This window comes from Lagenorhynchus albirostris, chromosome 9, assembly GCF_949774975.1.
Source record: "Lagenorhynchus albirostris chromosome 9, mLagAlb1.1, whole genome shotgun sequence".
NCBI lineage: Eukaryota > Metazoa > Chordata > Mammalia > Artiodactyla > Delphinidae > Lagenorhynchus > Lagenorhynchus albirostris.
In genome coordinates, this window is record NC_083103.1 from 76254162 (window position 1) to 76276043 (window position 21882).

Sequence of the window (21882 nt, forward strand, 5' to 3'; positions counted from 1 at the left end):
TTTTTTCAAGCTTTAGGAAGGTAAGATTCCTAAGGATCTTGAATTCAGCTCTCCTCTTCCCCTACATTATATCTCAGAGTGATTTTAGTCATTGTCACAATTTCAGCACCTTTCCTCATTCTAGTTATGACCTCGGTCCTGAAGTCCTCTCCAGTTGCCTTTTACTTCCTGGAAAACTTGTCTAAAGCAAAACCTCCTATTGGGCTTTGGAGTTCTTTAAACTTAGATTCAAATTTTGGTGCTGCCACTTAGAAGTTTTGCGAAGTTAAGTAGGTTCCCTAAAATCTCTGAATCTGTTTCCTCACCTTTAAAGGGAAGCTATCAATTCCATCAAACTGTTCAACATGCAGGACTCTGTGACTGAGGAAACAGAGTATGAGAAATACTGATCATCCCTTTCCATCTTGGATGCTTTTTTATATTCAAGTAGTGGTGAATAAGCAGGTGTACTTCGCTATTTTGAAGCTCTTTAGACTTTCAAATCACTGTTCAATGTCTGCTCTAAGAAATATATGTCTGATGGATGTTTCTAGGGTAGGTTTGCTAAAGTTAGACTGTAAAATTGGATACATAGCTTTCAGATTTTGTGTAGGCATATATCTGAGTTTTTAACATTTTGTACTTCAGAAGTTGTGTCTTAAGCCATTTTCTTGTGATTTTTCCTTCTCATTAGGCATCACAATTTTAGGTCTTTACCGAATAGGAGGAGTGAACTCCAAAGTTCAGAAACTCATGAATACCACATTTTGTAAGTTTTGGATGAAGCCAGTTACTTACTTAATTTTTGCATTCTTAAAGAAAATTCAAACCATAGGTTTCTTTGAGATCTAGATTATTGCTTATCTTTGAGTATTTTCAAGTCATTTAAAATTAATATTTGTATTCAGCTTTTAAAGTCCATTGTAATAGATGAACAATCAGAATTTGAGAAGGGGCCCTTTTTATAATATTGGACTTTTCCTCAAGTATCCTTTGATTAGCTAGAGGAACAATAGGATTTATGGATGCTGGGATTCAGATTGCCTGACTTGGAATCTTAACTGGGCCAGTTAAAAGCTTTGTGACCTTGGGTAATTTGCTTAACTTCTCTGTGCCTTCACCTCCTTATTTGTAAGCCTAATACATAGTAAGTGTGCTGTGATGTTAGCAATTAGCAAACATCTGATTTGAAAAACTATATTCCATTAGAAATCTTTGAGGTTCAGTGTCAGAGTGAGCTTTGCACCAACTCATGCAAACAACAATCCTAAGGTTAACTCCATTGGCATTCTAAGAAATACATGCCTCTCTCTGTGACCTACTTATGTTAGTATCCATTTTCTTAATGGTGTGAGTGATGTTTTGAATTGCACAGTTTAAACATCTTATTTTAATTCTTTTCAGCTCCCAAATCCCCTCCTGATATGGACATTGATATTGAACTGTGGGATAATAAGACAATAACAAGTGGGCTGAAAAACTACCTCAGGTGAGGGGGGCTTAACTCTTGCCACTGTGCTGTGGTTTCTCAGTCACCCTCTTGGGCAGTCACCACGGATCCCAGGGAGCCCCTGTTTCTTAGCTTCACTCCTTAACACAGTTCCTTCACTTAAGGTGGAATAGCACAGGGTGGTAATGGTTATGTTTAGTGTTCTGGAACTTATATGTGCTTGTTCAAACAATACACTTAAAAGGCTGCAATAATTAATGAATACTAAATAATAATTTCTGTTTCATGTTAGATTTGAATTCGGGTTTTCATGTATTTTTTTAAGACACCACAAGTTGAATTTGAAAAAAAAAAAAATTTAACTATTGCCCCCATATCTGAGAGGGATTTTTCTCCTATGGTCCAATAGTTCTCACAAAGTTAAAAAAAAAAAAAAAATTGTCTCCCAGCCTCCCATTTTAATACAGTGGTGGCAAGAAGTGCTCAGGGGCATTGGTATCTTTGAGGTCTGCATTTTAGAACTACCTGTAGACTCCCTGCTAGGACTTTATCAAACGCCTAATTACCCAATTCTTAAAGAAGCACTGAAAGGTCAGGGGAAATCAGAAGATACTGCCATTCTAAAGTTTGCTTCATTCTCTATTGTAGGTGCCTGGCAGAACCACTGATGACTTACAAATTACACAAAGATTTTATTGTTGCTGTTAGTAAGTACATTTCCACTGGATGCATTAAAAATGATGTGGTTTTATGCTGTATTAGAGGTGTAAGTTTAAACCTGCTAGTTAACATTTTCCTGTCTATTGCTTAAGAAACTGTCATTCTCATATTTAATAGTTTACAATATGGTTATAAGAAATCACAGAGTGAACTAAAATACTTTGTTACTTAATAAGACCTTATTGGGGTGGCGAGTATGATGTCATTAGAAAGAGCTGTGAGAAATTATTCGAATTACATTTTACTTGATTGGTGAATGTCAGTTTCTTACAAGAGCAATTTCATGGTTAAATAAACAAGACCACAAATCTGTACAGTCAGTTATGCCAGTGCTTTCACTATACACATACTCACATGCTGTGCTCCTAAATCTGGAGAAAGAGTCAGGTATTTTTGGCAGGCAGCAAGCACCTTTTCTCTCTTTTTATATTTCTTGATGATGATCAGATATTTATGTTGTTTCTTTAGATCTGTGACTGCCATAATGTGATATGAATAGATAGGCTTAATTCAAAATTGGGGGGGGGAAGGGGCCAGTGACAATCTTGTAACCTGAGAAGTTAGAAGTGTGTACTTGTAAAACGTTGGGCTCAAAGTGCCAGGTCGCCATCTGAGCCCATCACAACAAGTTGTAACACTTAGGAGTTGGCATTTCATTGTTAGGATGTATGAGGTATGACTGTAACAAGAGTATTTTCCACAGTCTAAGAAAGAAATCAGCTGCATTAGTTTACCACATATTGTTATGTCACAGGAAGTATTGTCTTCTGACAAAAGTGTCAGGTAAAGCTGAATGATCTTGGTTTTCAGTCCAGCATACATGACTGACCACATGATCTCACAAACATCTATACTACTTAGCTTTCTCCTGAAAGCTCTGCACTTGACATCCTCTTTATAGAAATCTGTCTTTGTAAGAAGAACAAGACCTTAGAAAATATATAATCCAACCTCATTTTATTAACTAGGAAATCAGGACCCAGAGGGGGCAGATGACTTTGTCCAAGGACACTGGTAAATTCATAGCAATATCAGGACTACAAGCCAGCTTTTTTGACCCTTAACCTAGAACACTTTCTTACAAAAATTTAGTTTTATAGAAAACGGTGTTTGATCCACTTAGCTAGAATGGCTCAATGAGCTGGTTGTTCTGATACAAACATTTGGTCACAAGATTTTTTTTCTTCACTTCTGTGACAAATAATGATCATATTATTCACTACCATGATAATTAAAATGTGTCTTATGTATAAGAATTTATCTTTTGTCTGGGTCAAGGATCATAAAATTAGGTATTATTTGGGTTCAAGCAAGAGAAATCCAGCTCAGGAAAAAGGGGGAGCTATTCAGAGACTAAGGGGAGTCCCTTAGAATTCCTTGGCAGAGAATGGGTCCTGCCTTCCATGGCCTGCAACCAGGAACCTCAGAGTAGGAAATAGATGTTTCTCTGCCCATCCTCCCAACTCTTTTTGGAGGGTCTCTCATTTTTGTTCTTTGCTGCATATCTGCCTCATTCTTATCTTCGCTTCCAGACAAATTTTTCTTGGCTTTCTACCTGGTTTTACATGATGTGCCTTTTCACGTATCCAGCAGGCAGATCAGTTTTTGTGTCTCCATTCCAACGCTTGGGAGAAACTTCATGTTTGGCCCAACCAAAGTCAGGCTCTTTCCTTACCTCATGTACAAATAGCTGTGCCCAGAAGAGATGAAGGTCCCATAATGTAAACCCTATGTGTTGGGCACTTTCTGAAAAAAGGGCTTGGCAGGGTGAGCAGTCAACCTAGAATCTGTTTATTGTAGTAAGAGACTATTAAATAGATTCCTTGTTCTGAAGCATTAGAAGTTTCTCTAGAAGACTTGTCAACATCTTGGCTATTGCCTTGTAGACTAGACTTGCTTTAGATGATTTTTTGCTTTTCAGATTTACCGTTGTCAGCGTGGGCTTAAAAATCTACCAGGCCTTTGTTTGTGCAATAATCCTGACACCTCACAAAAATAACTCCCTGCCATCTTTGGATCTATAAAATTTGGAAAGGAATACCTGCTTCCTCTGGTTTGATGGAGTCACTTGGAGGTTTCAATGCGTTAGAGTGTATTGTAGTGCCTGGCACATTAGGCCACTTGCAACAACTGCTGTGATCACTCACGTTGCTAAAGGTTTTATTCTATCCTTGTGTAGCAAAACCCAAGGAGGAGATGAATTATGGTTGTATGGAAGTATACAGCTCAGGGGCTAAGAGCACATGTCTAGATTAGATAGAACTGGGTTTGACTTCTCTACTTACTGATTGCAGACCATGGACAAATTACTCAACGTCTCTAAGCCTTAGGAAATGATAGTGATAATACCATGTGAAGCAGTGCTTATAAGGCACAATGGGTGGAAGTGGTTATGATACTTTAATTACTAATGTTTATATATGCATTTTAATACAATTAAAATTTGAACCTTTGCAACCTTTTTTATGTTACAGAGTCTGATGACCAAAACTACCGGGTGGAGGCTGTACATGCATTAGTGCACAAATTACCAGAGAAAAACAGAGAGATGCTGGACATCTTAATAAAGCACCTGGTCAAGTAATTCTCTGACTTATGTTGTTCACTTAATTACTTGTTCAGCTGTTAAACTTAAGCATGTTCATGTCTTTTTAAAGAGTGTGATGGAGCTATAACCTTGCTATTATAATCAGAGTCCATTGAATGTGCTTAAAAAATAATGTGGCAGTTTGTTTTTAAGATACATCTATACGCGTGTGTGTGTACCCATGTATGTTTACGACATGCAAATAATTATGCCCTTGCAACCGTTATACTAATGATGGAAAATTTTCATGTCAACTTAAAAATATATGAAGGGGTATATACCTCCTTCCCAGTTCTTTTAGATACATTGTAAGCCCAAAGTTTGAAGACCAGTTCTCTATTCTACTAGGGTCACCAGGTTGTACCAGGTCAAACTGCCACTTGAATGTTAGCTTCCTTCTCCAGATTCATAGTATCTGTTGGTCTCTGAAGATCTTTCTAACTCCGCTGTTAGTTCATCTATGTATTTAAAAATCTTGATAGATAGATATTGTATTAGTAAAGTTTCTCCAGAGAAACAGAACCGATAGGATATTGTGTGTGTGTATGTATATACATACACACATATATGCATATATGTATATATATATACATACATACACACACATATGTATAAGAGAGAGACTGATTGATTGCAAGGAATTGGCTAAACAATTGCAGAGACTGATTTCAAGGCAGGCTGGAGACCCAGAGAAGAGTTGATGTCGCAGCTTGAATCCAAGGCAGCCTGAGGCACAATTCCTTCTTCCTCAGGGACCTCAGTCTTTTTCTCTTAAGACCTTGAACTGATGTTGGATGAGGCCCACCCATGTTATGGACAGTTGTCTACTTTACTCAGAGCCTACTGATTTTAAGGTTAATGTCATCTAAAAGTACTTTCACAGAAATATCTAGAATTATGTTTCACCAAATATCAGGGTACTGCAGCCTAGAAAATTTGACACGTAACTTTAGCCATCACAGATCTATCTTGATTCTCACACACACACACACACACACACACACACACACATTTAATCAAGAAGTTTGTTAGCCATGCTGCTGGAAACAAAAGTCCAAATTCAGGTTTTAAACTTACTTAAAAATTCCCTTATAGCCCCATTTACAAATAGGAACATTTTTTGTCTTAATGAGTACCACGATTCATAATCAAATGATTAATCCTTCCTTGTTTGCTACAAGTAGTAACCCAATGTATCCTAATTTGAGCCATGCACATTTGAAACAGTGATGTACATTAATCAGCCTCATCTTAACTTGCAGACTTTGAAATAATATGAATTTACCCTCCTTGAAATAAGAAGGAAATCCACTAGGAATGACTTCATTTCAAGTTCATTTTTAACTGTTGCCCATATCAGCACCTCTTTTAGCTAATGAATAGGGACTCACTATCCTTGGTCAGAATTACATAGTCATGAATTATGCTTTTTGAGTTCTGTGACCTCTTCATGAAACTTATCCATACTGTATTTAGTGGGCATTCTCTTGCTGTATTCAAGCTAATTTTTTAGCAAAGACTTTTAAAATGTACCTTTAAAGTTTCATGAGTGTCACATAAAATGGTTTTGCTAAATTATTCAGAATGTTAGATGAACACAAGTTTCACCTTTAATTATGAATGTGATACAGGAAATAGCAGAGAGAGAGTGTCTAGCCACTGAAGAGTACTTAAAATTCTTCTGCCCAACCTTCACCACCATTCCTGGCTCTTTCTTGAATCTGTAAAAGGTCAGTCTCCACTGTCTGAGCAGCAGCAGTAGAATGTGTGCCCACATCACCAATGACTTACTTAAGTAAACTAATAACACTCTTGGTCCCTGGCCACCTTATTGACTTAAGAAAAGAGAATTTAAGATCAGTGACCTGGATTGGTCACTGGCCTAAAGAACCAATGACTGATTCCAAATCTCCATTAATTAGCTCTGAGACATGGTATAAATCATTGATGTACTTCTGAAAATACTTTGTCTTTAAAACAAGGACATCTGTGGAATCTGCTTTGTACACAAGTTGAGGGAATGAGTTCCAGAACTGGCTGAAATGTAGAATGATAAGGGTCTGTACTGACTGACTAGCTCAGCAGAAGGGAAATTCAATGAAGAGAAAATAGGTGATCAAAATATTTTATCTTCTGAACACCATAGTCATTAACTCTCCTTTTCAAAACAGACCAGTTTTTTATGATTTCTAAATTTATTCCCAGTGAGCTTAATTCAGTCATATTCTAGGTTACTTATATTACCAGGAACTCTTACATTTTAGAGTACATCAAGGGTACCTAGAGTCAGTTTAATTACAGGGAAGACTATTATTTAAGACCGTATTTTATTCAGTTTAACTCATTTTATTTAATTCTCTCAAACTGCTCTAAGGATTGTCCTTCTTATACTTTGTAGATGAGGGAACTGAAGCCTAGAGAGAGGTATTAAATAATGGACTGATTGCACCCAGCTTCCAAGTTGAAAGGACCCAAGCTTTAAATACAGACAGGCTCACTGCCTTTACAGATGACTTAGTAGACTCTCTAATACATATTAAGCAATTAATATAATATTTGGTTGTATAAAAAGGAAACTTGGAATGAAATTCTTATACTAACCAAGAACCTTCTGAGCTAGTGCTGTCTTGGGTACAAGGGGAAAATTCAGTCAGTGGGACAGTCAGCTCTTCCTGTCCTATGCCAAAAGTCACATGGATAATCCAGAATCCTAGATTCCTCATAAAATTTTACTTTTGTTTCTAGAATGAAGTTAGTGTGCATACTCAATCAGATATAAACATTATCTTATGTTCCTTCCTAGAACTTTATATTCTAACAACCTGGCTGGGAGTAAGATAGAAAAGGCAGTGGTTAACCTAGGAGACTGGTTAAATAAATGAGATTTCCTATTAATGCATCCAGTTTCCAAATTAAATCAGTTAACTAGTCAAAGTCATTTTTGAGAGTTTACTGGGATTACTTTTCTAAGGTCAGTAGTATCAGAGCCCTTTCATTTTATTTTCATTTTCAGGCCAGCACTGATGCTACCATATCTCCTTGTCTTACTGTTTGCCTAGCCCAGTGCTCAGCGCTAGGGAGGCACTTAGGGAAGTTTTGGATGGATGGTGGATGGTGGATGGATAGAAGGGAAGTAGGATGGAAACATGCCATAACCAGTCATCTTATGTGGGGAGCTCAGGGGTACTCTTGACTTGAAGTCAGGAGACCCAATTTGAAACAAAATCTCTGTTCCTAATTTGCTGTGACCTCAGGTACATCATTTTTACTTGAGGAGCTTCTTTTTGAAAAATCTGTACAATAGAAAATAACTGGCTTGCTGGGAGGATTAAGTGCAATATTATCTATGAAAATGCCTGGCAGTAGGTTCTCAATATATGTTTAGTGAATCCGAATATAATTATAACCAGTCTACTCCTTTTCTCTACTTTTTAAAAAAATTTTTTTATTGAAGTAGTATAGTTGATTTACAATGTTGTGTTAATTACTGCTGTACAACACAGTTATTCAGTTTTATATATATATATATACACACACACACACATTCTTTTTATATATATATTCTTTTCCATTATGGTTTATCACAGGATGTTGACTATAGTTCTCTGTGCTATACAGTAAGGCCTGTTGTTTATCCATTCTCTATATAAAAGCTTACATCTGCTAACCCCAACCTCCCACTCTGTCCCTCCCCCAACCCCCTCCCCCTTGGCAACCACCAATCTGTTCTCTATGTCCATGATTCTGTTTCTGTTTCATAGATAGGTTCACTTGTGTCATATTTTAGATTCCACATATAAGTGATATCATATGGTATTTTTCTTTCTCTTTCTGACTTGCTTCACTTAGTATTGTAATTTCTAGTTGCATCCATGTTGCTTCAAATGGCATTGTTTCATTCGTCTTTATGGCTGAGTAGTATTCCATTGTATGTATGTACCACATCTTTATCCATTCATCCGTCAGTGGACATTTAGGTTGTTTCCATTTCTTGGCTGTTGTGAATAATGCTGCTATGAACATAGGGGTGCATGTATCTTTTTGAATTATAGTTTTGTCTGGTTACATGCCCAGGAATGGGATTGCTGGATCATATGGTAATTCTACTTGTAGTTTTCTGAGGAACCTCCATATTGTTTTCCACAGTGGCTATACCAACTTACACTCCCACCCACAGTGTAGGAGGGTTCCCTTTTCTCCACACCCTCTCCAGCATTTGTTATCTGCAGGCTTTTTAATGATGGCCATTATGACTGACAACCAGTCTACTCTTAACCATCTGTTCTAAAAGAAGTATAGTACTGTAGGAAATACCAAACAGCTGATAATCTCTCTAGGGTGATTGAACTCAATTTAGGAAATCAAGGTTTTTTCCTTCGATAGATTAACCTTTGTAATTATGTTTTACTTTGGCCAGTGTTAACTTTTTACATCTTTTTAGACTATACCCACTAATGCCAGTTGGGAGTAGCTGAACCTGACTATTTGGGAAAGTTAGCCTCTAATGGCATGTTTATATTTTATGCCATAAGTTTAGTGGATGAGAACATTTAATAATTATTAAACATATAACTTAAAATATTTTGTTCCTCTTATTTGCAGAGTGTCACTACATAGCCAGCAAAATCTCATGACTGTCTCAAACCTTGGTGTCATATTTGGTCCGACTCTAATGAGAGCACAGGAAGAAACTGTGGCTGCCATGATGAATATTAAATTTCAGAATATTGTGGTTGAAATTCTGATAGAGCACTATGAAAAGGTATACTGAATTTTCATGTAGAAGTATAAAATTTTATCTGGCTTCTAAGAAGAAATTTTGCATTTGTATCATCTATGATCCTCACATTGTGATCTCAGATTCCTATTTGGTATCAGTCTTGTAAATTTTGTGTAAATTACTTCTTCATGAGGACTTTGATTTTCTTTTTTCTTGTTCAGTTTTTAAGTGCTTCTCAAAATCCTCTAAGTAAATGATTTCCTTTCTTTTGACATTATGTACTTGTCAAGATTTTCTTCTTTAGTATTTATATAATTAGTTTTTTACTCATACTCAGAAAATAGAATCATTTTGCGGTTAAGTCTATTTTAACTTTTTTAAGCTTTTTGGAATTAGACTCTCCTTATACAGCAGAGCTAATATTCTAGATAAAACAAAAGAAAATAATCAGGGAACAGTCTTGAAACCCTCTCTATATCCAATCCCTAAGGAGGCTTTCTCTAAAAGAGTGAGATCTTAGAATAACTATAAAAGTGAGAAATTGGGAGAGCCAAGTTGATTGGATTATTAAGCAAACTCAGCCATTGAAGGTCTAAACATTGTGATCCATTTATGTCTGATCTAGTCCTTGTGAGAGGATGGCAGCGCCTCTCTCCTTCCCCAGTTCCTCTCTGGTGCCTGTAGAAGGATATCCTTGGTACCTAGCTAAGACTGTAAGCGCTCTTAAAACCCAAGAGTGCACGGCTGCATCCTATAGCTGTGCTCAGACCTCTGCCTGCAGCTTGTCATATTCTTGACAGTTCGGGGCCAACAGCATGCCAGCACCTTCTCCTGAGAAGCAAGGGGCTGCTCAGCTGGGGAATGGTACAAAACGAGCCTCTTCCCCTCAGGTTATGTTCAGCATGAAGGTGAAAGAGAATATCATAGTAAAAAGAATCAGTGTGTCTTGACATAGACATTTGTTAATATTTGACACATTTCTTAAAATTATTGGAAAATCTGAGTTTCACTATTGGGGAATGGGGAAGAATAAAAAAGAAAACCCAGAGGAAGCATTACTCAGTGTAAATGGAAAAGTTATAAATGCTCTAGGATATTTATTTTTTGTATCAAGCATCTCTTGCCATGCAATTGATGAACTAATGTATAGTTCTAAGATTATTTAATAGCTCTCAAAACCAATTTTATGACGAAAATGTCAATTTCACCTTTTTATTGACCTCAGTCCATTTTTCTTCTACGTAGATTTTTCATACTGCCCCAGACCCAAGCATCCCTCTTCCTCAGCCTCAGTCTCGATCTGGATCCCGAAGGACACGCGCAATTTGCCTCTCCACAGGCTCCCGGAAGCCCAGAGGGAGGTATACCCCATGCTTGGCAGAACCCGATAGTAAGTGTACTGGCCTCAAGGAGATGCCTTCTTCATTAATCCGGCTTTATCACACCTTATTAGTACTTAGGTAGAAATAGAAGATATTCTTACTGGTGGTGTCGTCCCAACACCTGCCCCCACCCACCCACCACATTACGTAGTCTCTGTCAGTATAGTTGGAAGGTACCTTGGACAAGCAAACTCATTCCTGATACAAAGGGAAAAAATAGTTTGTGCAATGCCCTTTTTCTCTGTCACGGTGATTAAGTACATCGGGTGCTACTTCGTAGCAGGTTTTGTCCTGTTGTCAAAGTCATAGAGAAGAAAGCAAGAGAAAGCCTGGCTGAGGCAGTCATTTTCTTTCTTCCTTTCACATTATGTTCTTAAAGCATCATCTCTTGGGTATCAAAGGGTCTGAAACAGAGAGAAAAGAATTAAAAAGAGAATCTACACCACACATTATTGCTAACTTACTATTCTGAGCCAAGCCCCACCATAAGGTGGGTGGCAGCTTGAGCCCAAAGCATGTGCTAAACTGTGGCCATTTTCATTTTATTTTCGACTCCCAACCCTCTCCCCACACTCCCAGTTTTCCCCACAGTCAGTGTTAATTTTTTAATTTAGATCTACTATTTGAATACTTTATTACAGCTTCTCTGATTTTTTTCTTATACCATACTTGTAGAAACATTAAAAAATACAGCCAGTTAAAATAACCAGTTTTCTTATGTTGCTACATTCTTAGCAGAAAAAGGAGAAAAATCCTTTCTTTAAAAATTTTGAGGAGCTTATAACTTGCAGCTGACTGTTAATGGTGCCTTTGAATGAAGGAGGACTCAGATACCATTGTAACTCAGAATCACCTAAGATCAGAAAAGTAAAAGAAGGCAGACATATGTCTCAGCATTTCCCCCTTCCATTGATTTCTTTAATATCATCAAGAAATCTTATTTCTCATACTTGTGAGTCCTGTTTCAGAAGCAAATTTTGTCTGAATTCAAGTCAGCCCACTAATGCTTCAAGAAATAACATTATTTCATCCGGGCAGGGCACATATATAAGCTCCCTTGAATAGTATTGAAAAAAGCCTTCACCAAGTTCAAATGCATATTTTAAAGCATTTCTCCAGAACTGAGGAACAGTCCTCCATAGCACGTAAAGGCCTATCACTTCAGTGGGGTCAGGTGGCCATGGAGCACATGAGAGCTGGAGAACAGAAGGGTTTGGGGGTGCCGGTTTCAACAGAGAGCCGCTGTTCTTTTCTCTCCCACCCCTGCCCCTGCTCAGGCGACTCCTATAGCAGCAGCCCGGACAGCACACCAATGGGGAGCATTGAGTCACTTTCCTCTCACTCCTCTGAACAAAACAGCACGACAAAGTCCGCTTCCTGCCCTCCCAGGGAGAAATCTGGAGGGATTCCTTGGATTGCATCCCCATCACCTTCCAATGGACAGAAAAGTCTTGGTCTCTGGACAACTAGTCCTGAGTCAAGTTCTAGAGAAGATGCAACCAAAACAGATGCAGAATCAGATTGCCAGAGTGTCACTTCGGTCGCTAGCCCAGGGGATGTGTCCCCACCCATAGACCTGGCCAAGAAAGGGCCTTATGGGCTTTCAGGACTGAAAAGAGCCTCAGCTTCCTCTCTCAGATCCATCTCTGCAGCGGAAGGTAAGCCAGCATAGAGCCTGTGCAGGATGTCATTGTTCCTGTGTCACCTGCTGGATTGTTCAGCATGGTTAAGGAGGGAAAACTTAATAGTGAAGGGACAGACAATGCTTACCTGCTTTGTTCCTGAGCTAGGATTTTTAAAACTCCTGTATGCTGTGACATTTTTTCTGGATCTTTCCATCTCTGTGAGGTGATGTCTTTGTAATTACGGTAGACTGTGATCTCCCAGAGTGATGGGCTGCTGTGCTCAAAGAACATTCTGTCCCTTCTCATTTGGGCTCAGAGAAAAATGCCTCCTTTTGTTATGCGCATGGACTGTGTTACGGCTCTTATTTTGTCTAATAGCACCTTGCCTGTTTTCTTGGGCTTTCTCTTTAGGAAACAAGAGCTACAGTGGATCCATTCAAAGCTTAACTTCCATAGGTTCCAAAGAGACGCCCAAAGCCCCGCCAAACCCAGATCTGCCTCCCAAAATGTGCAGGAAGTTAAGGCTAGACGCTGCCTCCAGCAATGGTTACCAGCGACCCGGCTCCGTGTAAGTGAGAGAGCCTTTGTTTGCTATTTGCTGTGCTTCCCAGGGGTATACAGGGGCTGAGTGTGTGCACAAGAACTCTTAGGGTTCCCACAGCCAAATGCTCACCTGTGGAGTGGGTGCCATCAACTTCTGCAGGACCCTGTCCTCTTTTACAAGTGATGTAAAAGTTAGTACGCTTAGGATATACATATAAAATCTCACGGGGAGACTCTTCAGGCACTTTCCTTAGGAGCAGAGCTATGGCTTAATTTAAAGACATGAAAACAGATGTATAATATAGTGGTTTGGGGTTTTGAAACTAGACGCCTTCCTGTGAAAGCTAAACATCCACCACTCAGCTGTGGCGACTGCCCATATCCTTGACCCTCCCTCTCTTTGTTAGAAATATAACTGCTTTCTGTCTGGTGAGGGTTGGTTTTCTCTCCTCTCCATCGTATGTCTCCCCTACCTGCGTACTCACTGATTTAAACTCCGAGAGAACAGGGAACATGAAAGGCAAGAAGGAGTGTTTCTAATTGAAAGAAATGACCCAGAGGTGTAAAGGCCGAGAGGGTAGGGTGTATAGATGAGAACAGAAAGGGGGCAAAGAGGAGAAAATGAGAAACTGGAAAAGCAAGTAAGAGAATCCAAAGAGGAAAGTTTTTCTCCCTTTCATTTTATTTTCCTGACTTTTGCTGAGCTTTTCCAAATGCTGTATGAGCTATTACTGAGCATCCTTGCATATTGTTATTTCTTTTAAGGTCCACAGTGTCCTTCTGCAGTAGGTAGTATAAATCTTGTTTTAGAGATAATTAGAGCTAACACGGGAAAGTTAAGGTACACACACACTCAGCCAGTAAGTGGCAGAGCTGGGATTGTAACCCAGGGTTCTCCAACTTGAGTCTGTGCTATTTCTCTTATGCCATGCCCATTTTTAATATGGTGGTATTCCTGACATTTTAATTATTCATTGCAAGTCCAGTAAGGCATTTTACTAAGCCTGTTTCCAGAGGAACAGCATCTTAAATTTATTAGTACATCCCTTTCTTTGACAAGAACCTTTTGTTTCAGAGTGTGTTTCACATATGTTATCTCTCATGTTCAGAAATCCAGCTACCACGATATAGGCAGATATATTTGTAACTCTGTCTGCTCTAGTTCTGGTGTGTATAGTTCTAGCCCTTAAGAGAAATTAAATTTTAAGCCAAATATGTCAAGGAAGATGGGAGAATATAAACTCTCTCCTTTGTGGGAGAAAGAGAAGAGCTTCTATTTTGTGATTTTTACGGATAAAGTAGAAATTAAAATGTAGAGACCGTATGTTCTGTATTAGGTGTAAAATGATCCTTCAGATTATCAAATGGCTCATCTCTGGGAAAAAAAAAGTTTGTCATTTAAAGAAATAAGATTGTTTTTAAATATCTAGTTTAAAAAATCATTCAAAGAATTTTATATTCTCTTCTAGTAAATATAGGAATTTTTCTAATTATCTAGGGTACCTTAGTTTTAGTTCTTTTCACTCTCTACCCAATAGTCTCACTTTTCAAATAGATGCCTTTCCCTCATCATGATTTGAAACAAATTTATTTATTGGTCATATTTTCAGAGTTCTCTCTTTTCACTTTATAGGAACTGTGTTCAAATATTTTAAAAATACGTGAAACAATTTTAGAATTAGTTGTGTCTTAGCTATCAGAACACAAAACAGTTCTTCTGTTGTCTTGTTGATGTGACTCCTCCCTTGTGGCTCCACGGGAGTCAATGAAAAAGTGTTCCTTTTTTTCTGCTCCCAGGGTTTTCTCAGGTACAAAAAATGCAGGCAGTAAGATCCCCAGAGGAAGTAGCTATAGGTTTATTACTGTCTGGTACTCGGTGAGCTAGAGACTACATCTAAAAATTTCTTCTACATTAAAGCTTAAAACAATTAAAATTCAGATCAAATTTTGGGGACAAATGTTAACTAATTTTTCTGTTTGGGTTAACTGATAACCCTGAATTTTGCTTTGAGCTGCATGATATTCTAATGGATTTTAATGAAACTTGTATTTTAAAATTATTTTTCAGTGTGGCAGCAAAGGCCCAACTGTTTGAAAACGTTGGTTCACTTAAGTCAGTTTCTTCTGGGCGGTAAGTTCTCAAAACTCTTCAAGTAAAAAACATAAAATAGTGGTGACATTGTTGCCTTGTGTTGACATGGCAGGTCATCTTTGACAGCTCTGCCCCTCAGGTCTGCAGATGGTCAGATCCACCTCTGCTGTCTTCACAGGGAAGTGGTCATGACCATATACAGCATTTAGCATGTCAAAATGTTACAGCAGTGCCTTGTTCGCTAAAACCTTCACAAAGGAAGGGGTCTAAACAAAGAGGTTTTCTGAAAGACACAAGTTGCCGTAACCCTTTGCATACCAAAGACTCCTTTGATAACAGTTAGTTTGTGGAAATTTTTCAAATGTGTATTTTTGGCTTGTAAAAGTTAATAGAACTTTTTTTCTGGAAGAAGCTTCGTGAACATGCATTAAAGACTGCTTATTCTTAATGGCCACTATGGTGCTGTAGAGCTGATTGCCCCAGGGGGCTCTGGTGTTTGAGTGCAGTACTTCATTCAGGATTTCCAGATTTTACCTTCCGCTCCATTGTTAGAAGGACAAGAATTGTTATATCTTGCTGCTCTTCATGTGCTTGCTTCTAAGGTACCTGCTTCCTCTTCTCTCGGTCCAAATTGATTCTTCTCATCTGCAGTGGACTTTGGGTTTTAATTTTGAATATGTCTAAACTAATGGAATTTCTTAGTATTTTGCTATTTGTGATTTTTTTCTTTTTCTTTTTCTTTTTTTACCGTCAGCAACTAGTACAGGTTGGAAATATTCAGTGAATGCTTGTTGAAAGAGAATATAAATGAGAACACTTGAAGGACAAACCTTGATTTTTTTTTTTTTTTTGGATGTACTGACCAAAAAAAAAATCAAGGTTTGTCCTTCAAGTGTTCTCATTTATATTCTTGACCATATAAAAGTATGTGAACTTTCTCAGCAAACATTTTTTAAGCACCTACACAATATTGGGCTTTGTCCTAGTTACTAGGGATAACAGTAACCTTCACACTCTTTTTTTCCAAAGCTTCGTGAGGGTGCTCCTATGTTAGTGCTTTTAACTCCACAGAGTAGAGCCGCTTTGCTATCTCACTAGGACGATGGTCAATGCCTTGCATTTATATAGCAAATCCCAGCGTACTTGCATGTACCTTACCTCTGTCTGTAGCATCTTCACCTTCTTCCTTTTTATCAAGGCATGGTGAAAACTAAGCAGTGTGCATGTCAGAGCAAACATGATCTCTCTGAGACTGTCACTACTGTTAGGCCTTAGTGTAAGGGATTTAACCTTGCTACTTCTGTCTGTCTTGCTAAATGATTGAATTGCTCCACTAGATGGAGCCCTTTTATTAGGAAGCTCTAAACAATCTTAAGAACTCAAGTACTGGAATCAGAGATAATCTTTTAAGAGCTTTAAGACAGCAAGATATTAATGAAGTAAATCAGTATATGACAGTAAATTAATTACTGTGTTATACAGTAAGCTTACTCAGATGTTCAACAATCAATCTATGCATTTGCAATATGCTTTTACATTCTAAATACTCCAAATCCACTTCTAATAGTTGTCGGCGTAAACTTAGAGCGCACTCAATGATATATTGAAGTTTAAGTCTTCTCTGTCAGTCAGTGTGCAGCACTTGTGGACAGTGTCATAACTTTTCACCTGCCCTTTTATTTTGCTTAACTTTGTCTGCCTTTATCAGTTTAGGTAAAACAGTTACCTGTTGCGGTCTTCAAGGGGTGATCTTATGTGGGAGTATCCCTATACAGACTGTGTTTGCCCAATGCCTTTGGTGAAAGAGCTGGATTTGATGTAGATGCAAGTCACATCTTTTCTCAGGGTGTGCAGACAGCTGTCACCTTGGTAGGGGGTGTGGCTGGTGCTGGAGGGACTAGAGCCTGCACAGGACGTGAGGCATGGCTTTGCCTCTGCTTAGCGACTGTCACTGTCCTACCGGGGACAGGGTCTGATCCCACGTTGCTGGAGCAGAAGCCCTGAAGGTATGGCCTGAACTGGCTCTGTTCTCTTTAAGTGTGTGTGTTTCCCTCTCCCTGCACCAGGACCCTTGCCCCAGAGGGGGAAGTGCTAAAGCAGGTGGGGCCCATGTAAGCTCTCAGCTCATGTCAGCTGCAGACAGAGGTCCGATGCACTGCCTGTGCAGGCTCTGCTCAGACACAGCCTCTGGTGCAAGTCACCTTCATCCCTCACAGCCAATCACCACCCTGACCTCTGCTGCCCCTACCGTGTCGTAGAACTGTTCCGCAAGGCAGGCAGGATGCGCACAGACTCTCTGTGTGTATGGGGGGCCACCACACACACACAGAGTGTGGAGTGGCCACCGTCAGAGATCTGGGTTGCTTCTGATGCACTGCTTGAGTAAGTGCCACCAATGGCTGCCGCTGCCCCACCCAGGCTCTGCCCTGGCACCGGGTCACCTCTGCATCCCACAGTCAAGTCGTCTCCCTAGTCCTTGCTGTCCCAGGTCCAGTGCTGCACTGTGATGTGGAGTCTGTGGGGCTGGAGCATTGGCTGGGCTTGAGCTGGGGTGCATGTGGTGAGGCAGCTGCCAGAAACCCAGCAGCCGCTAGGATCGACCTCTCTCCGCCCTGCCAGGGGAAAAGCCAGTGTGCATGTGCTCTTCCCAAGAGGAATCCAGGCTTCCCACAGCGCTCCTGTTGGTACCACTGGTCCTCCAACCAGCCAAGGGCACTTTTCTCCCCCACATAGGCCCTCAGGACTGGGGCACCCAACCTGGGGCTTGTATCGCTCCCTTCCCAGGATAGCTCTCTGCCTGTCTAATCTCTCTTTTCCTCTGAGTTCCCTCCCAGGGGTACAGATCCTGACCCAAATGCTTCTCTTCCCTTCCTACTCAATTCCATGTGTATCTTTCTTGGTTGTACAGGAGTCCTCCTGCCAGTTTCCAATTTGTTTTCAGTGAGAATTGTTCCACATGTAGATGTATTTTGGATGTGTTCATGGGTGGAGGTGAGGTCCATGTTCTCTTACTCTGCCATCTTGGTCTGAATTCTGGGAAATCCATTTTCTTTATCTATGAAATGAAGGTCACAATTCTGTTTCTGACAGATGTTGTCAGTGTACAAAGTGATGTATTTGAAGTACATGGTAAATTCTCCATAGACGGTCTCTACAATAATAACTAATATTGTTATAATTATTATTATTGAAACTGCTTGCTTAAGATCATCAAGCCTGTAATTAATATGTGTTTGGTATTTGAACATTAACTCTTAACAGTCATTTGAAATCCTTTTGTACCATTAAATACAACTAAACAACAGAAGTTGAGGGTATTTCCCTTACTAACCTCCTACAATGCCTATTTTGCTTTCCTTCTAGGGAAATTAGGATACTCTTGAATTGGACCTCGAAGAATGGTAGAACTGGTAGTGGGTGGTAGAGAGACTAGCCACATTTGGGAAAGAGACCAGTTGGGAGATTTTAGTGGATAGTCTTGAGCAACAGAAAAATAACACCTCTGGATTCACTGCAGGCTCTGAGAGTCATTGAGCAAAGAGGTGATCTAATCAGTGATGCACTTGATCAGATCATTCAAGTGGCTTTTCAAGGAGGTTGAAGGGAAGAGAACCATTTAAGGTGGAACTGGTGATATTTTAAAGATATTTTAAAGACCTTAATTAGGGCATTAACAAAAGCATGAAAAACTGTAAGGAGAATTTTATGGCTAGAACTAGGATTGAGCAACTGCTTTGATACTGGGAATGGGAAGGTTCCAAGTCTTCGAGACTGACTGTCAGAAAGAGTGATTGATAACTTAGCTCCTGAGCTTAGTTTATGAGCGTATGGAGAGGGGCAAGGAACATTTTGGCCCCTGTGTTTGAGGAGCCTGAGGACCATTGAGAGGCAGTTAGAAACGTGCAGCTGGAACCAGGAGAGAGCATGAAGTTTGACGCCAGAAACTTCTGCACAGCAATTATACTGTATAGATGAAGGCGTGCTTACCCAGTGATGGGGCTTACTGAGGGAAAAGGTAAAGTGGCTGGGCATTGGCCTTTGAGGAATGGTTTCATTTAAGGGTCAGGCAAAGAAGAAGGTGGAGGAATCATCACGAGGAGAAAGCAAGGTCAGTGTGGTAGAAGCTACCAAAAAGTCAAGGAGCTCATGAGAGGAGGGCACTGGTTTTAACCTCTAAGACATCACTGGAAATCTTTTAAGAAATCAGGTTCAGTGGAGTGGGAGGGGCCCCTCTGCAAGGGAACTTAACCTGCCAGACTTGTTAAAATGAATATTCCTGAATTTGCCACAAACTCGGTAAACCATAGTATCTGAGACTGAGGCCCGGAGAATATGTATTTTTGACAACTTCCCCAAGTGATTCTTAGGTACAAAAAAAAGTTTGAGAACCACTGGAATAGAGAAGAATGTCATAGTACTTAGCATGACCCTAAGCAGGCATTGGTTATTTTATACTTGTTTCTCTTAACCTGTAAAATGCTTTCAAGAGCCAAATGTCACTAGGCTCTGTCTCACGATTACAAAGGCCTGTGGAAAACAGTACCCTTAAAGCTTTCAGCTCTGTCTCAATGAGTTATACCTGGGCAGTGGGGAAATCCACTTTAAAGTAATATAATTTAGGCAAGCTGTACCAATATTTTCTGAAAGTTGAATTGAGAATTAGAATTAATTAAGAATTGAGTGCCTGGCCCATTATAAACAATCAAATTTTCTATTATTATAATCTAAAACCAATATTTTGTTTATAATTACAAAGCACCAAAACAAAGCTCAGCAAAGTCTTCTCGTTTAGTGAATTTGAGTTTTTAAAAGGCTGTAAGTATTGCTTCAGAGCACACTGACACATGTAAGACATACATAAGATAAAGCACTGTGACACACACAAGAAAGACAAAGGAAGCCATAGTAATTAAAAATAACGTTTTTCTTTTTTTAGGGAATATAAAGAATACTGATAAACTAAAAAAAGTGAATAAAAGCCACCTGTCATTTTGCCACCTAAAGATAACCACATACTGTTGCACAGCCATCTAATCTTACCTGTTGACAGTGGTTCTCAAACAACTTACACAACTAAAAACATTGTTGAGGACCTCCAAGGAGCTTTTGTTTATGTGGGTTATATCTATTAATATTTATTGTATTAGAAATTTAAACAGAAAATTTTTAAATGTTTCTGAATTTATTTAACAAAAATAAGCTCATAACTAATGGGTGACAATAGCAAGATGCAGGTGTGATTATTCACTCTTATTAACAGTCAACAATTATTAATAGTAGAAGTGATTTTTCAGTGACATTATCTTGAGACTTTACAAATGATATTTCAGTGGATTCACCAGGTATGCACTAGATCATCAATCAGGAGACGTAGATTTTAGCCTGACTCTGCCATAATGTTCATTTCTCTTGGCCTTCCTTTCTACATAAAGAAGATGGACCAAGGAAATATGTAGGTTTCCTTTCAAAATCCAAACTCATTATATGATCACAAGTCCCCCAGCATATGCTGGGGTCACCCTTTTCTGTACAACCAAGTCAGACAGTTTATGTACCTACCCCCAAGTCATAACAGGGTCTCACCTTCCCATCTCTTCCCTCTTCCAAAGCCCATATTTCTAATGTGTTTAAGACAACAGGAGTTGTTTCTTATCTTCCCCTAAGCTGGGCCACACAGAAGCCCCCTCCTCTGCTGTTGCCGTACACCTGCCATGCTGCAGTCAGCTTCTATCCCTTAATGATGGTCACTGCCAGGACCTCAGGAACTGGCATGATTTTACATTTCTGCAGATCTCCTTAATATCTGTCATAATAGGAAATAAATGTATTCTCATACACATTCCATTAGCTGTCAGAGTAGTGCCTCTCAGGGTCCCACCTACCCCTCCTTCCAGATTTCCCTTGACCACACTTTGAGAACTGCTCCTCTGTGATAAACACAGAAAAGGACCCATGAAGGTGGTGTTCGTGGTATTGTTCCCACCATGGTGCCCAAGAAAGTACATGCTCAACAGAATTGTTGGGAAAATAGATAAAATACACATTTTAACCTAAAAAGACTTTTTTATTCAGTTTTTCACTCCATTTTTAATGGAGTTGCAATATTCTTGTCTTTGACACAAGCAACTTTGACTCTACAAGCTCCTGTAAGAGATTTTTAGCATTGAGAAATCCAATACTCAGACATCCAAGCCAGAAACAGCCCATATTTGTTGGCAAAAACCTAAGAAAAGAGTAATTTTAAGAAATCTCCAACCAGTGACTAAAAAGCAAATGTGCGTTTTTTGCATTACCTATAAGTGTTTATTGCGAATTGTCATAGGCAGTTTGGAGGTCTTGCCAATGACTGATTTTTCTGTAAAATTTTTGCCTTGTATGCTGACACTGTTTCATGTCATGTTTTCTTCTATAGCATTATTCATACTAGCTACCTAATAATTCATTGGATTTGGTGTATTTTGTTTATTAAATCCTCTACTGATGAATAATTAGATTGTGGTGATTTGTTTGTTTTTAGTTTTTCTGTATGTTACTGCTTTGGCACCTTTTAGACTATATCTTCCTACTCCCCTCAGAAGGGCATTCCTACCCACTTCAGAAGTGAAATTCTCAGCATACAAAAAATGTGTGAGAGACAGTGAGTGTGTATGTGTGTTTAACATTGTTAAGTGGCCCTTCAGAAAACATTATATCAATTTTGATTTGGTGAATTTTTTATTTTGCTTATCATTGAGTATTGAGAATTTTGCACACTGACCCTGTCAAACCTTTAAGTCTACTCGTG

At 39.1% G+C, this 21882-nt stretch overlaps 1 protein-coding gene across 1 annotated transcript in view; it reads left to right on the plus strand.

Moving 5' to 3' along the window:
- The window catches only part of ARHGAP42 (Rho GTPase activating protein 42), a 293648-nt gene that overhangs the window by 263021 nt on the left and 8745 nt on the right, over positions 1 to 21882 (plus strand). Inside the window, exons 14-22 of the mRNA XM_060160265.1 lie at positions 674 to 748; positions 1384 to 1468; positions 2078 to 2136; positions 4624 to 4729; positions 9339 to 9498; positions 10702 to 10846; positions 12116 to 12496; positions 12875 to 13031; positions 15075 to 15137. Of these exons, the coding sequence (XP_060016248.1) occupies positions 674 to 748; positions 1384 to 1468; positions 2078 to 2136; positions 4624 to 4729; positions 9339 to 9498; positions 10702 to 10846; positions 12116 to 12496; positions 12875 to 13031; positions 15075 to 15137 (1231 nt within the window). The remainder of the gene's footprint in view (positions 1 to 673; positions 749 to 1383; positions 1469 to 2077; positions 2137 to 4623; positions 4730 to 9338; positions 9499 to 10701; positions 10847 to 12115; positions 12497 to 12874; positions 13032 to 15074; positions 15138 to 21882) is intronic.